The following is a 21230-nucleotide window of genomic DNA, read 5'->3' as shown; positions in this document are numbered from 1 at the left end:
TAACTAGACATTTGTACTAAGGCATTTCAGTTATGTAAACTCAGCCTGGGCACTTTCTGATAACTGTAAAATGTTTTATAAGATCATGATTATTGAAGATACATTTTGGAAAATTTTAAATGTTCGTGAGCAGCTTAACTACTTTTGTATCTAGCCTTTTTTAAGTATCTTGTTACATTTACTTTTTTAAATAAATTACAGAAGAAATGTCAAGTAAAACTGAAGAAACAATAGTTTTTATTTATATAGTTGTACATTTTTTAAACTAAGGGCAATACAGTATCCAACACGGTTATGTGCATAAAAATTTTGTTTTAAAAAACTGAATGTACACACGGACTATAAGAAACAGAAGGAAATTGGTCTGCATTTTACAGTTAGCAGAGAATCCTGAATGGCACTGGCCAGGCCACGTTTTCTTTTATACACATGGGGGAAGTAAAATGAGCCTTACTTGGCATCAGAAGTCAATCCAGTTATATTTAATAACTGAGAAGTTCTTTTTTGATGATCCATTAACTATGTAGCTTAGGATCATTATCTCTAAATTCTTGTGGTTTTAGTAGCTTTATTCAGTGGCATAATAAGGAACACTTTTCTTCACCATGTCTTGAATAAAGTGACAGTCCAGTCACTTTGCATATTGAAAATGAGGAGAGGGTCTCTGGAGTCTTTCCTACTTTGTCGTTCCTTTATAGAACTCCTGGCCTTTGGGATGTTTTTCACATTCAAAGGCACTGTGCTTTATTATACGTGTATGTGTGTATATATATATATATATATGTGTGTGTGTGTGTGTGTGTATATATATATATAAACAAACTTCCTTCAGAAGACTGAACCACATTATTTTCAGCCCTGCTGACACAATAAATATTAAAAACTAAAGCAACAGTGGTGAAACTCATTGTACTACTTAAAACTTAATATGATGTATTAGATGTGTAAATTTACCAAAGGTTATTTTACAAAATGAGACATTGGTTTTTATGTCTAAATGCTATTTCCAAATAAATGAAATAGTAATTAGATTAAGAACTGATTTTCATCAGTGTGTCTGAAAAACTTCTGTATGCACATGATGGAATTGATAAAATATTAAATGAGAACAAACTAGATATGATTAGGACATTTGAAAACCTAATTGTGAACTTATTTTTAATAGTTATTGAAAGAATGAAAGTATTTAAAATAATGCACAATGTCTTAAGTCTTCCTAAATCAAGATTTTGGTTAAAATGCTTTTAGGAATATTAAAAGCAGAGTGAGTTTTTTTTTTTTTTTAAGTAAAGCATAAAATGGTTCTAAATGTAAAATAAAGTCATATAAAATAAAGTTCTCTTTTGGTCTTGTTTAGTGATTAAATCTAGTGGACTTGAAAACAAATTTAGGAAGTGAAGACCAAGAATGAACTTTACTGAAGGTTTTCAAAGTTTTGCCACTTTTTTTCCCCCCCTTGAATTATCTGAATATCCAGATTGTTCCCTACAAATGGCTTCCTGGGGAATACTTGGGAGGATTTTTAAATAGCGTAATTTCACTATTTAGTACTTGCCCCTTAAGATAAATTTATGTCCTGAAGATAGTATTTCTGTCTATTTAGAGGTAGTCAACCAATGTCTAGGTCTAAAACTGAGATCTTCCCCTTGAGGCAGTAGTTCTCATGCTTTTGAAGGTGTGATTGTCTCCTGCTTGTTAATGCAGATCCCTAAGCTCTGCTCATCGCCTCAATCACATTTCGACGTAGTAACTCATAAGAGGACAGAAATCGTTATTCTTAACAGCATCCCAGATGATTCTGAAACTGTCCAGAGCACTCCTTCTATTCGTGAATATAAAGCCCCCTGTTGGTAAATTTCCCAGAGCCAAACCTTTCCTTCTTATTCCTTATGGAAAAGTACTTTTATTAATCATCTACTCCTGGATTAGGTTCTTCCTCTTGTGCCTGGGTAAAAAGATTTTCACTGTTTACATTAACCTAAAGATAGGCATGAACATAGAGATTAATTCTTCCCTAAACATCATTTGATTAATACAGAAATGTATTTAAAATGTGACTTAGTCATATCAAAATACCGTGAATTAAATATAAGCAAAGAATCTTACATTACCTCATAAAATTTTTAAAAAAATCACTGGATTGTTTGCAAACATGAAAGTTCTCTTTTAGTGAGTATTTACTGTGTGCTAGGCAGTTTGTCAAATGCGTGTGTTTATATCATTTTATCCTATGGCACTATTATACTCACAGGAAATTTGGCACAGATTAAATAATTTGCTCAAGGTTACAGAGCTGGTAAGTGCTGAAGTCAGATGTCTCCAGCCCTTCTGGAGATTGCATTCCCAAACATCAGGTACACTAGTTTTTGGAATGTATGATTATAATTGAGTGAGTTGCTCATGGCCATTAAAGGTGCTGAGCACCCAGTTCCAGTATGTAGGTGTGTATATATGGAGAGGGGTTCCCCCAAACTGCCAAGTAATGTGCTGATACCAGGTGAAAGTGAAAGTTGTTCAGGCATGTCCGACTCTGCGACCCCACGGACTGACCATACAGTCGGGAATTCTCCAGGCCAGAATTCTGGAGTGGGTAGCCTTTCCTTTCTCCAGGGGATCCTATAATTCAGCTCAATTCTGACACTATCTACCTAGAGACAGCATCAAGTTTCAAGGTAAAGACCTAGCCTCCACTGCAGAAACCAGTTGCGAGCCTGAGTTGTTACCTGTACTTTTGAATAGCTATAAATCAGGGGTTCCTATGACCACCTCCTTGGGTTTGATGAATCTGCTGAAGTGGCTCACAGAACTCAAAAACATTTTACTTACTAGATAACATGAAAGGATATAACTCAGGAACAGCTGGGTGGAACATAAACACTGGGAAAAGCCTGAGAAAGGGTGTGGAGCTTCCATGCCCTCTCCCTGCAATTCTGTGTGCTCACCAACCCTGAAGCTGTCTGAATCCAGTCCTCCCGCGTTTTTATGAAGGTCTCGTTACACAGGCATAATTGATTAAATCACTGACCACTGGTGACTGATTCCAGTCCATAAGGCCTCCCTCATAGCTCAGTCGGTAAAGAATCTGCAATGCAGGAGACCCGGGTTCAATCCCTGGGTTGGGAAGATCCCCTGGAGGCGGAAATGGCAATCCACTCCAGTATTCTTGCCTGGAGAATCCCACGGACAGAGGAGCCTGGCGGGCTACAACCCATGGGGTCCGCAAGAGTTGGACATGACTTAGCGACTAAACCAACCAACAACCAAACCACAGGGAGTTTGAGGGAAAGTTGCTTGGTGCCCCTGGCAACCAGAACCTATCCTAGTGAGTGGTCCAAAAACTCACCATTTTATTATTACTTAGGAAATTCTGAGGATTTGGGGAGCTCAGTACCAGAAACAGGGATAAAAGACCAAATATGTATTGCTTATTATAAATCACAATACCACAGTCATAGAATAATTAAATAGTCTATAACTTGTCTTATGTTTGTACATAATTTCATTATAAACAGGTTAATACTAAAATTTTCAAAGAGTTTAACACATCATTCAAGTTGGAGAAATGAAGGTCTGTTCATCCTACTGGTACACTGTAAGCCAGTAGCAGCATGAAATTACACACTTTCTGTACCAGAGACTAAGCTGCCTTCTTCAGTCATAGCACACAAATCTCTGTAAGTAGAATGGAAGCTATTCCAGTTACTATGTTTGCAAAACCAATTATCTTCAAGGTTAGTGGTATAAAACAATCATTCACTACGCTCATGGACTGTGTATTAGGAATCTGTGCAGGACACAATCGTGATGGCTTGTCTCTGCTTCATGATGTCCAGGGTTGCAAGTGGAAGGAAGACTTGATGGCTATTAGCTGGAATCCTCTAATGGTTTGTTCATTCACACATCAAGAAGTTGACAATACCTATTGATTGAGTGCCTCAGTTCCTTCCTACATTGGCTTCTCCATGTCATCTTTGTAGGCTAGTTTTTGGGTTCCTGTAGAATGGTACCTAAGTTCTAAGGCAAACTTTCCAAAAGGTAGAAAAAACCAGGCAAAAGCTGTTCATACTGTTCTTTATGAACTAGACTTAAAAGCCATGTATTCTCTGTTAAAAGTCAGTCACTCCAATGGAACATAATTAAAAAATCCAGAAATAAAATCCCATGCATATACAGTCAACTAACATCTGACAAGGGAGGAAAGAATACTGAATGGAGAAAAAGTCTCTTCAATAAATGGTGCTGGGGAAATTGGATATTCACATGTAAAAGAATGAAACTAGAATATTATCCCACTCACAAAAATTAACTCAAAATGGATTAAATACTTAAATATGAGATCTGAAACCTTCAAACTCCTAGAAGAAATCATAGGAAAAAAGCTCCTTGATATGGATCTTGGCAATGATTTTTCAGCTATGACACCTAAAGCACAAGCAAATGAAAAGTCGGACTACATCAAACTAAAAAGTTTCTGCATAGCCAAAGAAGTGATAACAAAATGAAAAGATAACCTATAGAATGTGAAAATATCTGCAAGCCATATATCTAATAAGGGGTTAATACCCAAAATAAGTAAAACAAACTCAAATAGCAAAAAAGCCAACAGACCAATTTTTAGTTGGGCAAAGGACCTGAATAGACAATTTCCCAAAGATATAGAAGTGGCCAAAGGCACATGAAAAGATGCTCAACATCACTCATCGTTAGGGAAATGCAAGGCAAAACCACAATATCAACTCACACATGTTAAAATAGCTAGCATCAAAAAGCTCAGTCATGTCTACTTGCAACCCCACGTACTGTAACCTGTCAGGCTCCTCTGTCCATGGGATTCTCCAGGCAAGAATACTGGAGTGGGTAGCCAGTCCCTTCTCCAGGGGATCTTCCCAACCCAGGGATTGAACCTGGGTCTCCTGCATTGCAAGCAGCTTCTTTACTGTCTGAGCCACCAGGGAAGCTCATCAAAAAGACAGATAACAAATGTTGGCTAGGATGTGGAGAAAAGAAAACCCTTGTGTGCTGTTGTTGAGACTGTAAATTGATACAATTACTATGGAAAACAGTATGGAGATTCCTCAAAAACTTAAAAATAGATCTACCATACGATCCAGCAATTCTGAAACCAAACAGGACCCTGCAGGGCCTTCTAAAGGACAGAACTCCTGTGACCTTTGACTCTTGTTGGTAGAAAAACTTTAGCCTCTTAGGCCTTCCTTGTGTTTCAAAGAGCAGATTTAATAAGAGAAGTAAGAAAATGCAGAAACAAAGGAAAGCAGGCAAACAAGACAAAATAATAACAGTTTGGCTATAAAACAAAGTCGAGGACCTTTAATTGTTCTCAAGGGCTGTAGTTAATATCCTGAGCCATGTGTTAAGTCCGTTGTATTTGTGTCTGACTCTTCATGACCCCATGGACTGTAACCCACCAGGCTGCTTTGTCCATGAGATTCTCCAGGTAAGAGTGGGTTGCCATGCCCTGCTCCAGGGGATCTTCCCTGACCCAGGGATCGAAAACACATCTCTTATTTCTCCTGCACTGGCAGGCAGGTTCTTTACCACTAGTGCACCTGGGAAGCCCCAAACCCTGTAGTTATTCTGCAGACAGTAAAATCCCAACCAGGTGGAGGAAGTTAACCACATGTTGATCAACAGCACTAGGACCCCAGGCTGGCTGGATCCAGAAAACTGACAACTGAGATCCCCAAAATACCACCAGGCCTACTAGCTTCTGCATCCCTCCCAAAGAGCAAGGGTATGTTGGCTCTACTGCGGAGACCCCCATGCCCATCCTCAACTCTGGCCTTTGTAATTATTCTACCAGCTGGGAAGGCTGATGCAGCAAAGACAAGATACATGAGTATTAATGACTGACTTGAATGATCCTTCCACTTCCTTCCCTTTCTGAATCCCAACTTAAATAGGTTAGCTATTCCATCTCTTTCCCCCTAATGTATGTTTTCAATTAATTTAATAAACCATGTGATTCAAGCGACTCGGTTGAGCCTTTCTGTTCTATGACCTCTAGGATAGTCTGATGAGTAGTGTACTTGAAACCTACCATTGTAATTTTCTGCCCCAGTAGGTTCTTTACATGTAATATATTAGTAAATCCACACAACAATCTTATGCAGAAGGAACTGAAGATGTTGAGTCTCAGAGAAGCTAAGTAACTTGTCCAAGGCAGCACAGCTAATAAATAAGGGAGCTAGAATTCATGCCCAGATGACATGGCTCCAGAATCCACATTCTTTTTCACTAGACTCATTCACTTTTGTATGTTCAATACACACATAAGATGCTTGACAAACAGGAGACATACTGTCTGATGACTTAAATGGTAGAATCCTTGCTCTTAGTTTATTTTCTAAATGGCCTGTGATAAATTTTCTAGCTTCTTTAAGACTCAGTTTCCTCACAGAACTTATTTAAGCAAATCTCTTTCGCCTCAGTTCTGGTTTTTGGACCCCACTACTTTTTCTTTCTGTGGGCAGTTACCTGTAGACAGTTCTTCTGAGAAACAGGCCCATGGGCAGCCCAGCGTCTGTGCCTCTGTCCACTCTCCGACTCTGGGCCTGGAAAAGACCGTTTCGCGGGGAGCCCGGGTGCCTTCTACTTCGGGCTGGGTAACCTCAGTCGTTCACCCCAAGCCCGAGCTCCTGGTGGGCCGGCCGAGGGAGGGGGCGTCGCTGTGCAGAGCGCAGAGGCTTCCGGGGGCCCGCGGCCCGGCTCACAGAGCGCGCGCGGCGCCGGGCACTTGCTAAGAGTTCAGCAAGTGTCACTACAGGCTTAGTTTCGTGATCGAGGTCCACCAGGGCCTTCAGACGCCCTCCTCCGTTATTCTCCCCCTCCTCCTCCGCACGCCCCCCGCCTCGTCCCGCACACTTTCCACCGACCTCTGCTTCTCGGGAGCTTCAGAGCAAAATTGGGCAGCCTTCTCTCCCCTCTCGCGGTGTCACGGGGACGCCCCCTTTTCCCACCCAGGGAGTGGCTTCCCTCTGCCACCGCTCCACACTCGAAGAGCGCTCTCTCCTCTTTAGCTCCTCTAGTGTGCGGTCCGACCGCCTCCTCTCAGGATAGGCCAAGTTCAGTTCAGTCCCTCAGTCGTGTCCGACTCTTTGCGACCCCATGGACTGCAGCACGCCAGGCTTCCCTGTCCATCAACAACTCCTGGAGCTTGCTCAATCTCATGTCCATCGAGTCGGGTATGCCATCCAACCATCTCATCCTCTGTGGTCCCCTTCTCCTGCCTTCAATCTTTCCCAGCATCAGGGTCTTTTCCAATGAGTCAGTACTTCACATCAGGTGGCCAAAGTATTGGAGTTTCAGCATCAGCATCAGTCCTTCCAATGACTATTCAGGACTGATCTCCTTTAGGATGGACTGGTTTGATCTCCTTGCAGTCCAAGGAACTCTGGAGTCTTCTTCAACACCACAGTTTAAAAGCATCAATTCTTCGGCGCTCAGCTTTCTTTATAGTCCAACTCTCACATCCATACATGACTACTGGAAAAACCATAGCTCTGACTAGACGGACCTTTGTAGGCAAAGTAATGTCTCTGCTTTTTAATATGCTGTCTAGGTTTGTCATAACTTTCCTTCCAAGGAGCAAGCGTCTTTTAATTTAGGCCGACTTAGCGCGACATAAACCGTGTTCCTGACGCACGGCGAGAACTAGCTGGACAGTCTCGATCGTAAGAGGTCCGGGCACCTCCTGCACTGAGAGGCTAAAAGACCGCGACGCGGGAGAAGCCGAAGGCCGCGGACTGGGAGGGGAGGCGGGGCCGGCTGGAGAGGCGGGACCTAGTGGAGGAGGCGGGGCCCGAGGTGCAGTGGGCGGGGCCCGGGTGTGCGGTAGGCGGGGCCCCGGTGGTTCAGTAGGCGGAGCCCGAAAAGTAGTAGGCGGGGTTTGGCAGGCTCAATGTGAGACCTTCACGGCGGAAGGCAGTCCCCGCGCTATGGCGCTGGGTGAAATTCGGCGAGACCATGTTACTCTGGCGGCAGCGGGAGGTGGGGTCGGCGCAGCGAAGTGGGGCGGGGCAGTCGGAGTGGGCGCGTCCCAGCGTGGGTAGGAAGGCGGGCCCAGGCCCGAGCCGGGACAGGCCCTCAATAGGCAGGCGAGCAAGCGGGGGTCGGCCGGCGCTGTGGAGCGGGGCGGGACCGGCCAGGTAGGAGCGGTCCCTGCGCCAGGGGGCGGGGCCTACTCAGAGCACCCGTCGGCCTCCGGGTTCTGTCCCAGTTGGAGTGGCCCGAGGCGCTCGGTTCCCCCTGCTCCGGTAGCTCTGGCGGAGTCTGCGCGATGGGAGACCCGGAAAGGCCGGAAGCGGCCAGGACCCAGTCAGAGGAGGTAAACAGCGCTGTCGCTTCTTCTCCCGCCCCGCAGTCATGCCTGGCCTTTGGGTTGCGAGCTGCGGCGGGGACCTGCAAGGTGCAGGACCTCTGTAGTAGATTTTACTCGCTGCCTCCTGAGACCCGGGGTAGGCCCGGCCTCGAGCTCTCGCCGCAGCCTGGTTTCGTCTTTTCAGGCGCTCAGAAGGCCGTCCCCGCGGAGGGGTGAGGAGGGAGCCGGGTTTCTGCTCCACTGCTCTGTTCCGAGGCTACCCGAGGGCAATTCCCTGAGACTTAAGGTCCGGGCAAGGCGCACCCTCTTCCATCCTTCCCTGTTCTGGAGCCCTGGCAGGGGAGGTTGAGGCTAGGGCCGAGGACTGGTGGCCCTACTGGAGAAATGCATTCCATCTCTGGGATGGTTAATAGGACTTGGAAGGATGCGTGTAGAAACTGACACAGGTGGATGGGGTGAGCTGATCAGTAGAAAGGCTTCGGGAAATCCACATAACAATGGCAACGATCAGGTTTGGAGACCAGTTTTACTCAGACCCCGCTAAACGAGCTATGACTCTTTGAGGGGTACCACTTCCTTCATTTCTACAGTGGAAATGATACTTACTTCTCAAAGAATTAAGTGAAGTGCTTTATGTAAAGTATCACGGAAGTTGTGGGTGCTTAATAAAACCTACCTTAACGTGTTCATATTCTCGGGTTCTATATTAGGAAAAGTGTTAGTCGCTCAGTCGTGTCTGCCTCTTTGCGATCCTATGGACTGTCTGTAGCCCACCAGGCTCCTCTGTCCATGGGATTCTCCAGACAAGAACGCTGGAGTGGGTAGCCATTACCTTCTCCAAGGGATCTTCCTGACCCAGGGAGGGAACCTGGGTCTCCTGCATTGCCAGCAGATTCTTTACCGTCAGAGCCTCTAGGGTAGCCCTTCTATATTAGTACAGGTACATAACAACAGTAAACACACTGGGATTCATTAGACTAGAGAGCTGTAGGGTAGTTAAAATTGTTGTGCAATAATTTTCTTACCCTGTTATTTTGTAAATACTTCTAAACCTATTGCTGTGTGTGGTATCTTTGATTGTTTTTAATAGAGTTTCAGCTCACGGAGATTCAGATTCACAGAGATTCTTACATTTCTTCAGAAAGTTGTAGATTCCAAATTTGGGATTTTACCTTATTTTGACTTTGTAAACATTTAGTAACTAACAAATTGTAAATAGCCCTCATACTTTCTCTTCCTCTTTTGAAACAAATACATTGTCCTACTCTAATGGGACAATTCAGATATTTTTGTTTGTGGTGGTAGCTCCAACAGTTCAGACTTAAGACCTGAAAGTTAATTTTTATTTATTATCCCTATCTTGGTACAGACCCACAAAGACAGAGGCAGAACTTTAGATCTAGAATGAAGTTCAGTGAGCACCTGTTTCACAGTTTTTAACTTGAGATGCAAGGATGCCTTAAGTACTTTATTTCTATAGATATATTGGTGCAGCTTGGGCCACCTGCATCAGAATCACCTGGAAAACGTTGTAAGAAATGTAAATATCTGGGTCTACGCCCCAGATATAGTGCATCAAAGTCTCTTGGGATGGGTTAGGGACTGCATTTTTAACAAGCACTTCAGATGATCCTGGTACACAGTTTTGTTTTGTTTTGTTTTTTTCGGGTATGCCAAGCAGCGTGTGAAACTACTCCTACCAGGGCTCAAACACATGCCCCCTGCAGTGGAAGCACAGTCTTAACCACTGGATCATGGTACCATGATCCATGGTACCATATTGTAAGAACACTGTCTTGAAGACTTTATAGATGAGCTTGAAGGGGGTTTATGAATCTCCTGAAGTTTGTAGGTTTTATATGCGCAGCTGTGAATTTCTAGGGAAAGGGGGTCCAAAATTTTGATAATTTCCCCAAATTAACTATCATTAATCTAACTGATAGTCCCTGTTTTTGAAATGATATGCCCAGGACCATACAACTCAAGTTTAAAACCAAGATCTAGGTTTAAAACCACTTTCTCACTCCTGGACCAGTATTCCACCTGTTTTGTCAGATTTGGTGGGAATAGGAAAATGAAAATGAAAACTCCTACGAATAGTGTATAACTCTGACGGCGTCCAAACATTCTACTTCACCCAAGGAGAAGGAGAGAGGTGAAGGCAAGCAAATGAAAGTAGTGTAATTGGAGGTGGATGGGAGGAAGGGGCTGTGTAGAAGGCCAGTCTAGATCAGTGCAGGGTGAATGCTAGCTGGGGAGTCTTGACCCAGATGGCTGCCCTTGCATGTCCTGCCACTTCTTGGGACCAGGTGACCAGAATCAGGAAGCACCATTCTGAAAAAGACAGTGGAAAGTTACCAAGGAATGCCTGTGAGAAACTGTTTCATGTTTTCCTCACTTCAGCACTTGTGCAGTTACAACAAATTAATTGTCTCTCTACTTTCAGTCTTACCAGCTGTCCAATCCTGTTTACCACTGCCAAATTAATCCATCAAAAAACCTATGCCTCCATGTCACTTCCCTCAAATAAATACTCCCCAAAGGGTCTTAATTCCCACACCAAACTGCCCAGCTCCTTGGACTGGCAAAGCAGCTTTTTCTTGTTAACTACTACATCTTAATTCAGGCTGTTATTTCCACCTCTGAAATGGACACTATCGTTGCTACCAAAACCTGGGATTTTCTCTTTTCTAATTCAGCCTACACATGGATGTTCAATTTCTCTTTCTCATGGTACCCTTGTTCGTGTTAATTGCTACTCAGAAACTTTCCATGACTCTCCATAGGAATGATTTTAAACTGTGCTCCACAATGAATGCCAGCGCCTGGGGGTGGGGCACAAGTGGGAAGAGTTGAAGTCTGAGCCTCCTAGCTCCCCTAGATGTTTGAAAATCTTTGAGCCAGAAGATTCCTAACGCCTTAGTCCCATTGATACCCACAATGTGGATACTTTAGGGAATTCCTCTTCATCTCATCTTGATTCTTTGCTTTAGCCAAGCCAGATCACCACTGCCTTTGTTTTATGTCCATTTCTGTCACTTTTAATCCCAGCTGCCTGCCTCTTTCTCCACCTACCCTTTCTCTTTCTGTCAAGAGAAATACCTGCATTCTCTAGTCTGCGTTCTCAGCTGTGCTGGGGCTTTGTATCTTCTCCCTGGATAATCACATCCATCCTCGTGGCAACGACTAATAGGATCTTCACACCGTGAGGGAGGAGTGGAGAGAGTGCTCTACCTACCATAGTGGTGTATTTTCAGCTGCCTTCTTGATCTCGTGAAACTGAACCTCTTATCTTCTTTATTGATCAAATTGATTTTTAAAAGGCTTTTGTGTTTGTAACTTCTTACTGCTGTTAATGACTTGGGTTGATGGGGGTGTTTATTCATATTAAATTCTTGTTAAACATGTAATGTGAGAAGCAAGAGTTTTTGTCTGATTTATCCAGTTATTCTCCAAGTGCTGAGCACTTTCTGACATTAGAGAGACCACACAGTTCTTCAGAGCACACTTGGAAAAAATTTGAAGTGTTTTCCTCCTTCTTTCTGGTTTTATTTTCTTCCATTGTCCCCCACATACCATAAATCCAGATTTAGAAAGTTACTTCCAGTTCTTAAAAATGGCACATGCCATCATGACTTTTTTCATATTGTTCTTTACTTCTAAAATATGAGTTCCTAGCCCACATCCACAGAGAATGCCTTGGGGAGCCTAGAATCTGGGGATATATGATCCTCCTGACAGTATTTTAAAATGTGTATAGATTTTTATCATCAGGAAAATAAGCAGTGTTATCATCTGTAGCCCAGTTCAAAGGTCTGTGTTCGTTAAAGCCCCTCTCTTCGCATGGCAGCATCTTTCCCAATAGCCGCCTAATTCAGCTTCTTAACAATCCACATATTACCATGATGGAACAGGAAGAATATATATATTCAAATGTCACTTTCATTTGAAAGTCGTTTAAAGATAGTCATTGTCAGCAGGTTTTGCAGATCCAGATGTTGATCAATTATTAGCATTTTCAAACTCCATTCAGAGCAAAGGGTCACTGCTTATGATGTCATTCCCAATTGTCAGTATGGCACACACAGCAAACAGAGCGAAAGTAGAGAATTCCAGCTCTGCATATAGACCTGTACCCCTGGGACAAAATACATAACAAAAAGAAAAATGCAAAATCATATCAAAATGCTGCATAGTGTGATAAAAGCAGGTGTACTCTACAAGAACTCAAGGAAGAACAATGTGGGCCAAGATAAGTTTGAAATATTTGTTGACTACAGACCTCAACCTTTTAAATTGGGATTTGAATAGCTCACTTTTTAAGCCTTTTCAGCAATTTTCTAATTACTTCATAAATTATAGAAGACCACCTTTCTAAGGCCAGAAACATCCCAACAGTTATTAGTAACACAATAACAATTTTAAAAGTTCATAACACTTGAGAGTATGCAAAGTACTTTTATTTATATTATCTCATCTGATCTTTGTAACATTCCTTTTAAACAAGTATGGCAAATGTTAGTCTTTAATTTACAGGTGATTATGATCAGATTAAATGACTTACCTGAAAGCATGAATGATAATACTAAGTGCTTATTGTAAATGAACACAATTTTGTACTATAATGAACAGTGTGGAGTGCAATATGGTCATTTAGTTTACTTTATGTTCGGATGTAGAGGTAGCAGTTTCTAAAACATTGATTTTTAATCTCCTCTTTACTGTCTCATCATTCACCTGTGAAATACATCCTCCTCAACAACACGCTTCATGATCTCATTATACATGGTGATTTTAATCTGGTAAAGGGGAAGGCGAATGCATTCTGAGAGAGTTTTACTCTGAGATTTTGAAACTTGCATCAGTTAAAAACCACTGCTTTAAGCCTTATCAGTTTGGCTGGTTTTCACTAGCTTCAAATCACTTTGATTCTTTCAACTTTATTTCTAATGAACTCATTTTTATTTTTACTTTTTCCTAAAGTCATATTTGATGATGTCCTCCTCCTGTCATTTCACTGGTTACATCAGTTGTTGTTCAGTTGCTCAGTCATGTCCAGCTCTTTGCAACCCCATGGACTGCAGCACGCCAGGCTTCTCTGTCCTTCACCATCTCCAGGAGCTTGCTCAAACTCATGTCCATTGAGTCAATAATGCCATCCAACCATCTCGTGTCCTCTATCATCCCCTTCTCTTCCTGCCCTCTATCTTTGCCAGCATCAGAGTCTTTTCCAATGAGTCGGCTCTTTGCATCAGGTGGTCAAAGTTTTGGAGCTTCAGCATCAGTCCTTCCAATGAATATTCAGGGTTGATTTCCTTTAAGATTGACTGGTTTAGTTACATTAGTACCATTTGTTAAATTAACTTTGTTTAGCAGGAGATAGTACAATTGGTCTTTGAGTAACATGCGGGTTAGGAGCACTGACTCTTGGGGCAGTTGAAAATCCCCATGTAACTTTTCAGCTGGCATTCTATATCCACCATTCTACACCCACTGATCAATCAACTACAGATGGCATAGTGTTGTTTTTATTGGAAAAAATCCACAGATAAGTGGACTTATGTATTTCAAACCTGTGTTGCACAAGGGCTAATTGTAGTGTATACTCTTTTTTAGGGGCTCCCTAGGTGGCTCAGTGGTAAAGAATCCACCTGCCAATGCTGGAAACACAAGAGACACAGGTTCAATCCCTGGGTGGGGAAAATCCCCTGGAGGAGGAAATGGCAACCCACTCCAGTATTCTTGCCTGGAAAATCCCACAGACAGAGAAGCCTGGCAGGCAGCAGTCCGTGGGGTCACAAAGAGATGGACACAACTGAGTGAGCATGCATGCACTCTTTTTAACTTTAGTTTATCTCTCTGTTTTGAGTTCTGGTTTTTAAATGGTAAAGAATCTGCCTGCAGTGCAGCAGACCTGAGTTCGATCCCTGGGTCAGGAAGACCGCCTGGAGAAGGGAACAACTACCCACTCCAGTATTCTTGCCTGGAGAATTCCATGGACAGAGGAGCTGGGTGGGCTACATACAGAACATGGGGTTGCAAAGAGTCGGACATGACAGAAGAACTAACACTTTCATGTCACACTGGCCCTAATCTAGCTGCCATCCACACAAACAGAGATGTAGTTTAAGGTGAGGCTTTGAATTCCGACCTGTCTCAATTCTGATCTTATTTCTGCCACTTGCTAGTTGTGGAATCTTGTGTACGTTATTTACCTACTTCAAGATTTAGTTTTCTCATCTGTAAAATCGGAATACTATTACTGTCTGACTAACTTGTTGTACAGATGAAGCAGACTAAATGTATATAAAGCATCTGTGTGGTGTCAGTTCAAAAGCAGCCTCAGTGCCAGACCTAGAGGACATGTTCTTAAGTGTCCTCCTGTTCTAGAGCCTGGAACTGCAGTGTCTCAGAATCTTACAGCTTTTTTGAGATTGCAAAGTCCTCAATGGCGGCACAAATACACAAAAAACTTGACCACTTCCATTTTAGAAATTCACCTAAATATTTGTGGAATGAATATTGAGTAAATGCAGACTGTATGCTGAGCTCTAAGGATTCCACAAGTGTAAATCTGGTTTTTACTGTTAAGAAGCAGAGTCTAGAGGAAACTGTCGACAGGGAATTAAATTGCAGTGAGCTATGTGCTATGTTAGGCATATCATCAAGGTCTTTGGTGTCCTGGAGGGAGGAGTATGTGAGGGTACTCAGAGGAGGCTTGATTTGAGTGGTTTTAGATTATTTCACTGATAGATTGTGGTCTTATGTTAATTTTTTTTAAATCTAAAGGTATCCAGTAATTGGAGCACAGGATAAAGAGAAATTAACAGTCCATTCACTTACTTACGCACAAGTGCTAAGTTGCTTCAGTTGTGTCTGACTGTGACCCTATGGACTGTAGCCCATAGGGTCCTCTGTCCATGGGATTCTCCAGGCAAGAATACTGGAGTGCGTGGCCATGCCCTCCTCCAGGGGATCTCCCTGACCCAGGGGCTGAACCTGCCTCCTGTAGCTCCTGCATTGCAGGTGGATTTTTTTACTGCTGAGCCATCAGGGAAACTAATGTTCACTTGATACAGTACTCTGGAAATATCACAATATATAAAAAACTGGTCTCCATTCTTGCTGACTATTAAAATATATATATGTGTGTGTGTGTGTGTATGTATGTATATGGCATTGTCCCCTGTTAGAGTGCTGTCCTCTCTCCAAGCAGCATGCATTTAGATGTATGTTTCCATATCTCACAGAGCTTTGAGACAGCCGCAGTGAGACCATATGCAGTACAGGAATGTTAACGTGTAAACGGCAAAAACCGATTGGTACATGGGAAGGTTCAGACAAAGACTGCTAAGTTGTTGGTAAAGAGTTTTCAGATGAGTATGATAATATTTCAGTTAAGATTAGATGAGAAAACTTTAAAATTGAAAAGCAACTTATAATAGTAGCCTGTTCGTGCCAGCATTCTGCCTCGGTGAGAGGCACTGAAGGGACATTTTGTCCACAACTTTAGAAATTTGCATCCCCGTGACATTTATGGGTCTAGTTTTATATACCTACTCTCAAAGTAACAATAATGGCAATAATATTTTGAGGGATTATTATGCACCAGCCTCTGTTTAAAGCACTTTTATCATCAAAATTAATCTCTAAGGTAGGTGTTATTTTACTGATGAGGAAACTGAGACTCAGAGAAGTTAAGGAACTTCCTATAGCCATGCACCTAAGCAAACACCATTGACCAGCTACCAGATCACAGTAAGGATTCAAGCTGGGGAGACTGGCTCCCAAACTGTGCTGTCTCCCTAACTCTCCCAGACATGTGTTAGATGTGAATAAAGGGGAATCTCTACATAAAACGAGTGTTTGTACTTTATTTTTCAAAGAGGTTATCTTCAGATACCAATGAAAATGAAGCAAAGTCAGATGAAGAGCCGCTCCTAAGAAAGAGTTCTCGCCGATTTGTCATCTTTCCAATCCAGTACCCTGACATCTGGAAAATGTATAAACAAGCACAGGCATCCTTCTGGACAGCAGAAGAGGTAAGTCATCAGCAAACATGTTCTCTAGGGCGGTATTCACGTTTTCTATTACGGGACATTAACATCTTTGAACTTACGTTGTAAGGCACCCTGGAGAAGATCAGTTGTATATGATAATGTTTGAAATTCCTGAGCCTGAATACAGGGTTCTCCAATGTTTTGTTTTTAGACTTCTACCTATAAACATGTTTTCTTCTGCAAAAATGTCATCTCAATCTGCCAGATTTTTACCTCCAATATGTTTTCATCTAACATTTTCCCTTTTTTTTTCTTTTTGTATTTTTTATTTTTGGTTGAGCTGGGTCTTTGTTGCTACACAGGAGCTTTTTCTAGTTGCGGTGAGCAGGGGCTACTCTTTGTTGCGGTGCGCATGTTGCTCATTGTGGTGGCCTCTCTTATTGTGGAGCACAAGCTCTAGGCATGTGGGCTTCAGTAGTTGTGCTGCCCTGGCTTAGCTGCCCCGCAGCATGTGGGATCTTCCCAGACCTGGGATTGAACCCTTGTCCCCCGCATTGGCAGGCAGATTCTCATGCACTGTACCACCAGGCAAGTCACATTTTCCACTTTTGAACAGACTTTTGGTTGGCTATGACCAAATAAGAGTAGTTTTTATTTCCAGTCAGTGGGCTGAACGAATAAATAAATAAATTTGCAGCTATAGCTGATGGTGCTGAAAGAGCTGTCACACAAGGAATTTGCCCAGGCAATGTACTCAACTTCTGAACTGCTGGCCGGAATTCACCATGCTCCTCCCTGTCTGGCTCTGCCCTCAGCCACATCAAACCTGGCACAACTGCCCCAGCAGACGGGACAGTTGTGGAATGTTTTCTCTTAGTGTGGCAATTTCCGCCTAGGAAATGGATTGAACACAGCAAATTAGAAAATGCTCGCTGGTTTGGTAAGGACAGTTGGTCATGCAAGCAGTTGCTCCATAGTCTGCAAATAATCATTGTCTTTGTATTTGGATATGGTGGATGATACCTGTATATCACTCTGTTCTCTGGGTGTGTATATGTGCCTGTATACTGCAGATATAACTATTTGTGTAGATATATTTGGATCTATCCATCTATTGATATTTATTGATATCTATCGATTTGTTTATTTACCTTTTTTTGCTGTTGTTGAGAAATTGATTCTTTATATACACTGTTAAGGATGCAGGTGCTGGAGCCAGCTGAGGTACAAATCCTGGGTCTGCCACATACTAGCTATGCCACTGGGGAAGTTGCTCTGGGAAGCTGCTCTGGATCCTCGTCAGTAAACTGCGCTATTAGTACCTAGTTCATTGGGTGGTTGTGTGGATTCATTAGATGTGTAGAATGTTAGTTGGCATGTAGTGAGAACCAAATAAATGTAAGCTACTACTACTACTACTAAGTCGCTTCAGTCGTGTCCGACTCTGTGCGACCCCATAGACGGCAGCCAACCAGGCTCCACCATCCGTGAGATTCTCCAGGCAAGAACACTGGAGTGGGTTGCCGTTTCCTTCTCCAGTGCATACAAGTGAAAAGTGAAAGTGAAGTTGCTCAGTCGTGTCCGACTCTTCGCGACCCCTTGGACTGCAGCCTACCAGGCTCCTCCGTCCATGGGATTTTCCAGGCAAGAGTACTACTAGAGTGGGTTGCCATTGCCTTCTCCGACTAGATATCAGAAAGCACCAACTTTTGAAGCTTCTGGTACACTAATTTTATATACAGAATGGAGGAGATTTATACTAGATATCAGAAGGCACCAACTTTTGAAGCTTCTGTTACACTAATTTTATCCACCCACCCATTTTTGTTATATTTGTTAATATTATTAACATCTTTGTTATAGCGTAGTTAGCATGTAGAGCAAAAAAAAAAAAAAACCAAACCCAAAACCCGGTATTTTCAAATGGAGTCATAGTGGTAGGCACACCTGACTGTCCCTAACCATGGTTTTTAGAAAGCTTTTTGTTAGATGTCATTAAGAGACCAAATAGGGTGCACAGGTGGCTCTTTCATTCATCATGTTAAAAAAGTACTTGTGATACTTGTGTTATTAAATTTCATCAGGAAATTTCTTGTATCTTTTAAGAAGTGTACTATGTGTTGCACTATGACTTAAAAATACTACTTTTTAAAAATTAAAATATACAGGTTGGTACATATTTTATGCTTCCCAGGTGGCTCAGTGGTAAAGAATCCAACTGTCAATGCAGGAGACGTGGATTTGATTCCTGGGTCGGGAAAATCCCTTGGAGGAGAAAATGACAACCCACTCCAGTATTCTTGCCTGGAAAATCCCATGGACAGAAGAGCCTGATGGACTACAGTCCAAGGGGTTGCAAAGAGTCAGACATGACTAAACAACTTAGCACACACACATGCATGCACATTTTTTTATAGATAGGAAGCTGATAGGAAGATTCAAATACATAATTAATTGGGAAGTCAAACACATTTTTAGTTCCATGTATTATTCATTTAAACAAATTATGTAAGTTACAGTTTAATCATCTTTAGATTTCACTGTTTTACCAGTGATTTACCTTTATTCTTAAATATGACTGATCATTGAAGACTTGATTCAGAAGACGAAGTTCTGGTGTTTGTTTTTTTTTTTTAAAGCTCCCTAGGCAGTTCTGTTAACCCAGTAGTTTGCAATCAATCTTCATATTGTGAAATTGAGAATTTATTCAAATGAATGAAGCTGGGCAAAAAGATTTACCTTTTAGGAATGGAAAATAACTAATGTAGATAAGTTTAATATTTAAGAGTGAGCATATTGTAATATTAAAATTTAGTGTCAGGAGTATAATACACAAAAACCAGGAAGATGTCAGGTTAACCTGAGTGAACTCTTAACATTATAGAATAGGACCTGACTTTTAGCATTCATATTTTAAAGGATGTATGCAAATATTTCCTCTCTGCTCCATTGTATCCCCAACGTTTAGCACAATGTCTGTCATGTAGTTGGTGTTCAATAAACATTTAAAACATAAAGTAATGGGAAAAAGGATTTTGGAAAAGAACACAGATGATTGAAAAGATGAAACTTTAGTCTATTTTGGAATGGTCAAAGAGATTAGGGCTTTTTAGAATAAATAAATAAAGAGCAAAAGACAATTACACATTTCAAATGTTTGTGAGATTATTATGAAATATTTGTAAGAGATCTTCCAGAGACAAAATCTACAAGGTACATTTAGAGACTATTTTAAAATTGTAGATTCTACCAAACTCTAGAGTGCATTACTATTAATTCCAAGGACTAGTTCCAATAAACATTTTCCAAAATATTTCTATTCCCAGAGGAAGCTGTACCTATAAATTGTTTTAAAACCCAGATTGTTACCTGTCTGACATTACTTCCAGGTATAAAAGTGGATTAACTAGCAGTAAAGTAGCAACTACAACTGCTTAACAGGTGCCTAATTATCTGTCTAACACAATGGTAAATAATGTATCAAATGTTAAAGCCCTGGCTGGTGAAATCATTAGTATATTCACCTCAGTTCCTTCTTGACCAGTTTCTACTCTCTCTTTCCATTTTACCCCTTCCTTCATTTCTTCCAGATTTCAGTTTTTCTCCCAACTTTATTGCTATAATTGACATATAACATTGTGTAATTATAAAAATATACAACATATTGCTTTACTACGCTTACATACTGCAAAATGATTACCACCATAGTGTTAGCCAACACCTGTATCCCGTCACATAGTTACCATTTCTTTTTTGTGGTGAGAATAGATTAGGTTAATGTTTTGAAAGGACATCCTGGCCAGCTTCTCAATTAGCTGAAAGATAGAATTCTTCATAATGTTTAGATTTTGTTGTGTTCCTTTGTCATTGTCTTAGTTTGAGCTGCTATAATAATATAGAGTGAATGGCATGCAAACCACAGAAATTTATTTCTCACAGTTCTGGAGGCTGGAGATTCTAAGATCAAGGTGCCTACAGTTTTGATACCTGATGAGGGCTTGCTGCCTGGTTCATAGACAGCTGTCTTCTTACTATGTCCACACATGGCAGAAGGGGCAAAGGAGTTCTCTGAGGTCTCTTATATAAGAGCACTAATCCCATTCATGAGGGTGATCTAACCACTTCCCAGGGTTTCCTGGTGGTTCAGCAGTAAAGAATCTGTTTGCCAATGCAGGAGACGTGGGTTCGATCCCTGGGTCAGGAAGATCCCCTGGAGAACAAAACGGCAACCCACTCCAATATTCTTGCCTGGAAGATACCATGGACAGAGGAGCTTGGTGGGCTACAGTCCATGGGGTCACAAAGAATCGCATGTGACTTAGTGACTACACAACAACAACAAATCACTTTCTAAAGGCTCCACCTCCAGATATCATCACATTGAGGATTAAGTTTCAGTTTGGATTTTGAGGGGGCACATATACTCAGTCTATAGCAAGAATGATAACTTTTTTCATTTTTCACATTTTACTGCAAAAATGTCCCACTTAACGTTGAGACAGAATGTTGAGTCAGTTTTCCATACTTTGAGAAGAATTTAAGTTAAATTTTCTGAAAATCTTTTTATTTCAGGTTGATTTATCAAAGGATCTTCCTCACTGGAACAAGCTTAAATCAGAAGAGAAGTATTTTATCTCTCACATCTTAGCCTTTTTTGCAGCCAGTGATGGAATTGTGAATGAAAATTTGGTGAGATTTTTGTTTCTACTTTTGTTCTCATTCAACAGTTAAATGATAGTGACGGCAGTAAGATAATCAGACAGAACCTGAAAAATGTCTAAGAAATGGACTAGATGAAGCTTAACTCTTGAAAAATTTTTTTCTGATGAAGTGTCAAAGGCAAGTTTTCATTTGTTTTTGACCCCACCTCCCCACAAATATCATGAAACCAA

General features: G+C 41.6%; 1 protein-coding gene across 2 annotated transcripts in view; it reads left to right on the top strand.

Annotated features, from left to right (window-relative positions):
* The first annotated feature begins 7876 nt into the window (after nt 1–7876).
* RRM2B (ribonucleotide reductase regulatory TP53 inducible subunit M2B) overlaps nt 7877–21230 on the top strand; it is a 34823-nt gene continuing 21469 nt past the window's right edge. The window contains exons 1-3 of one of the 2 annotated variants that reach the window (XM_081503480.1): nt 7877–8007; nt 16225–16380; nt 20911–21027. In XM_081503480.1, coding sequence (XP_081359606.1) covers nt 7984–8007; nt 16225–16380; nt 20911–21027 — 297 coding nt within the window. In that variant the 5' untranslated portion in view covers nt 7877–7983. Of the gene's footprint in view, nt 8008–8081; nt 8345–16224; nt 16381–20910; nt 21028–21230 lie in introns of those variants that run through there. The other variant, XM_081503479.1, reaches the window with a different exon arrangement.

This window comes from Giraffa tippelskirchi, chromosome 6, assembly GCF_054371585.1.
Source record: "Giraffa tippelskirchi isolate mGirTip1 chromosome 6, T2T-mGirTip1v1.2.pri, whole genome shotgun sequence".
NCBI lineage: Eukaryota > Metazoa > Chordata > Mammalia > Artiodactyla > Giraffidae > Giraffa > Giraffa tippelskirchi.
This window is presented reverse-complemented; position numbering and strand designations above follow the sequence as displayed.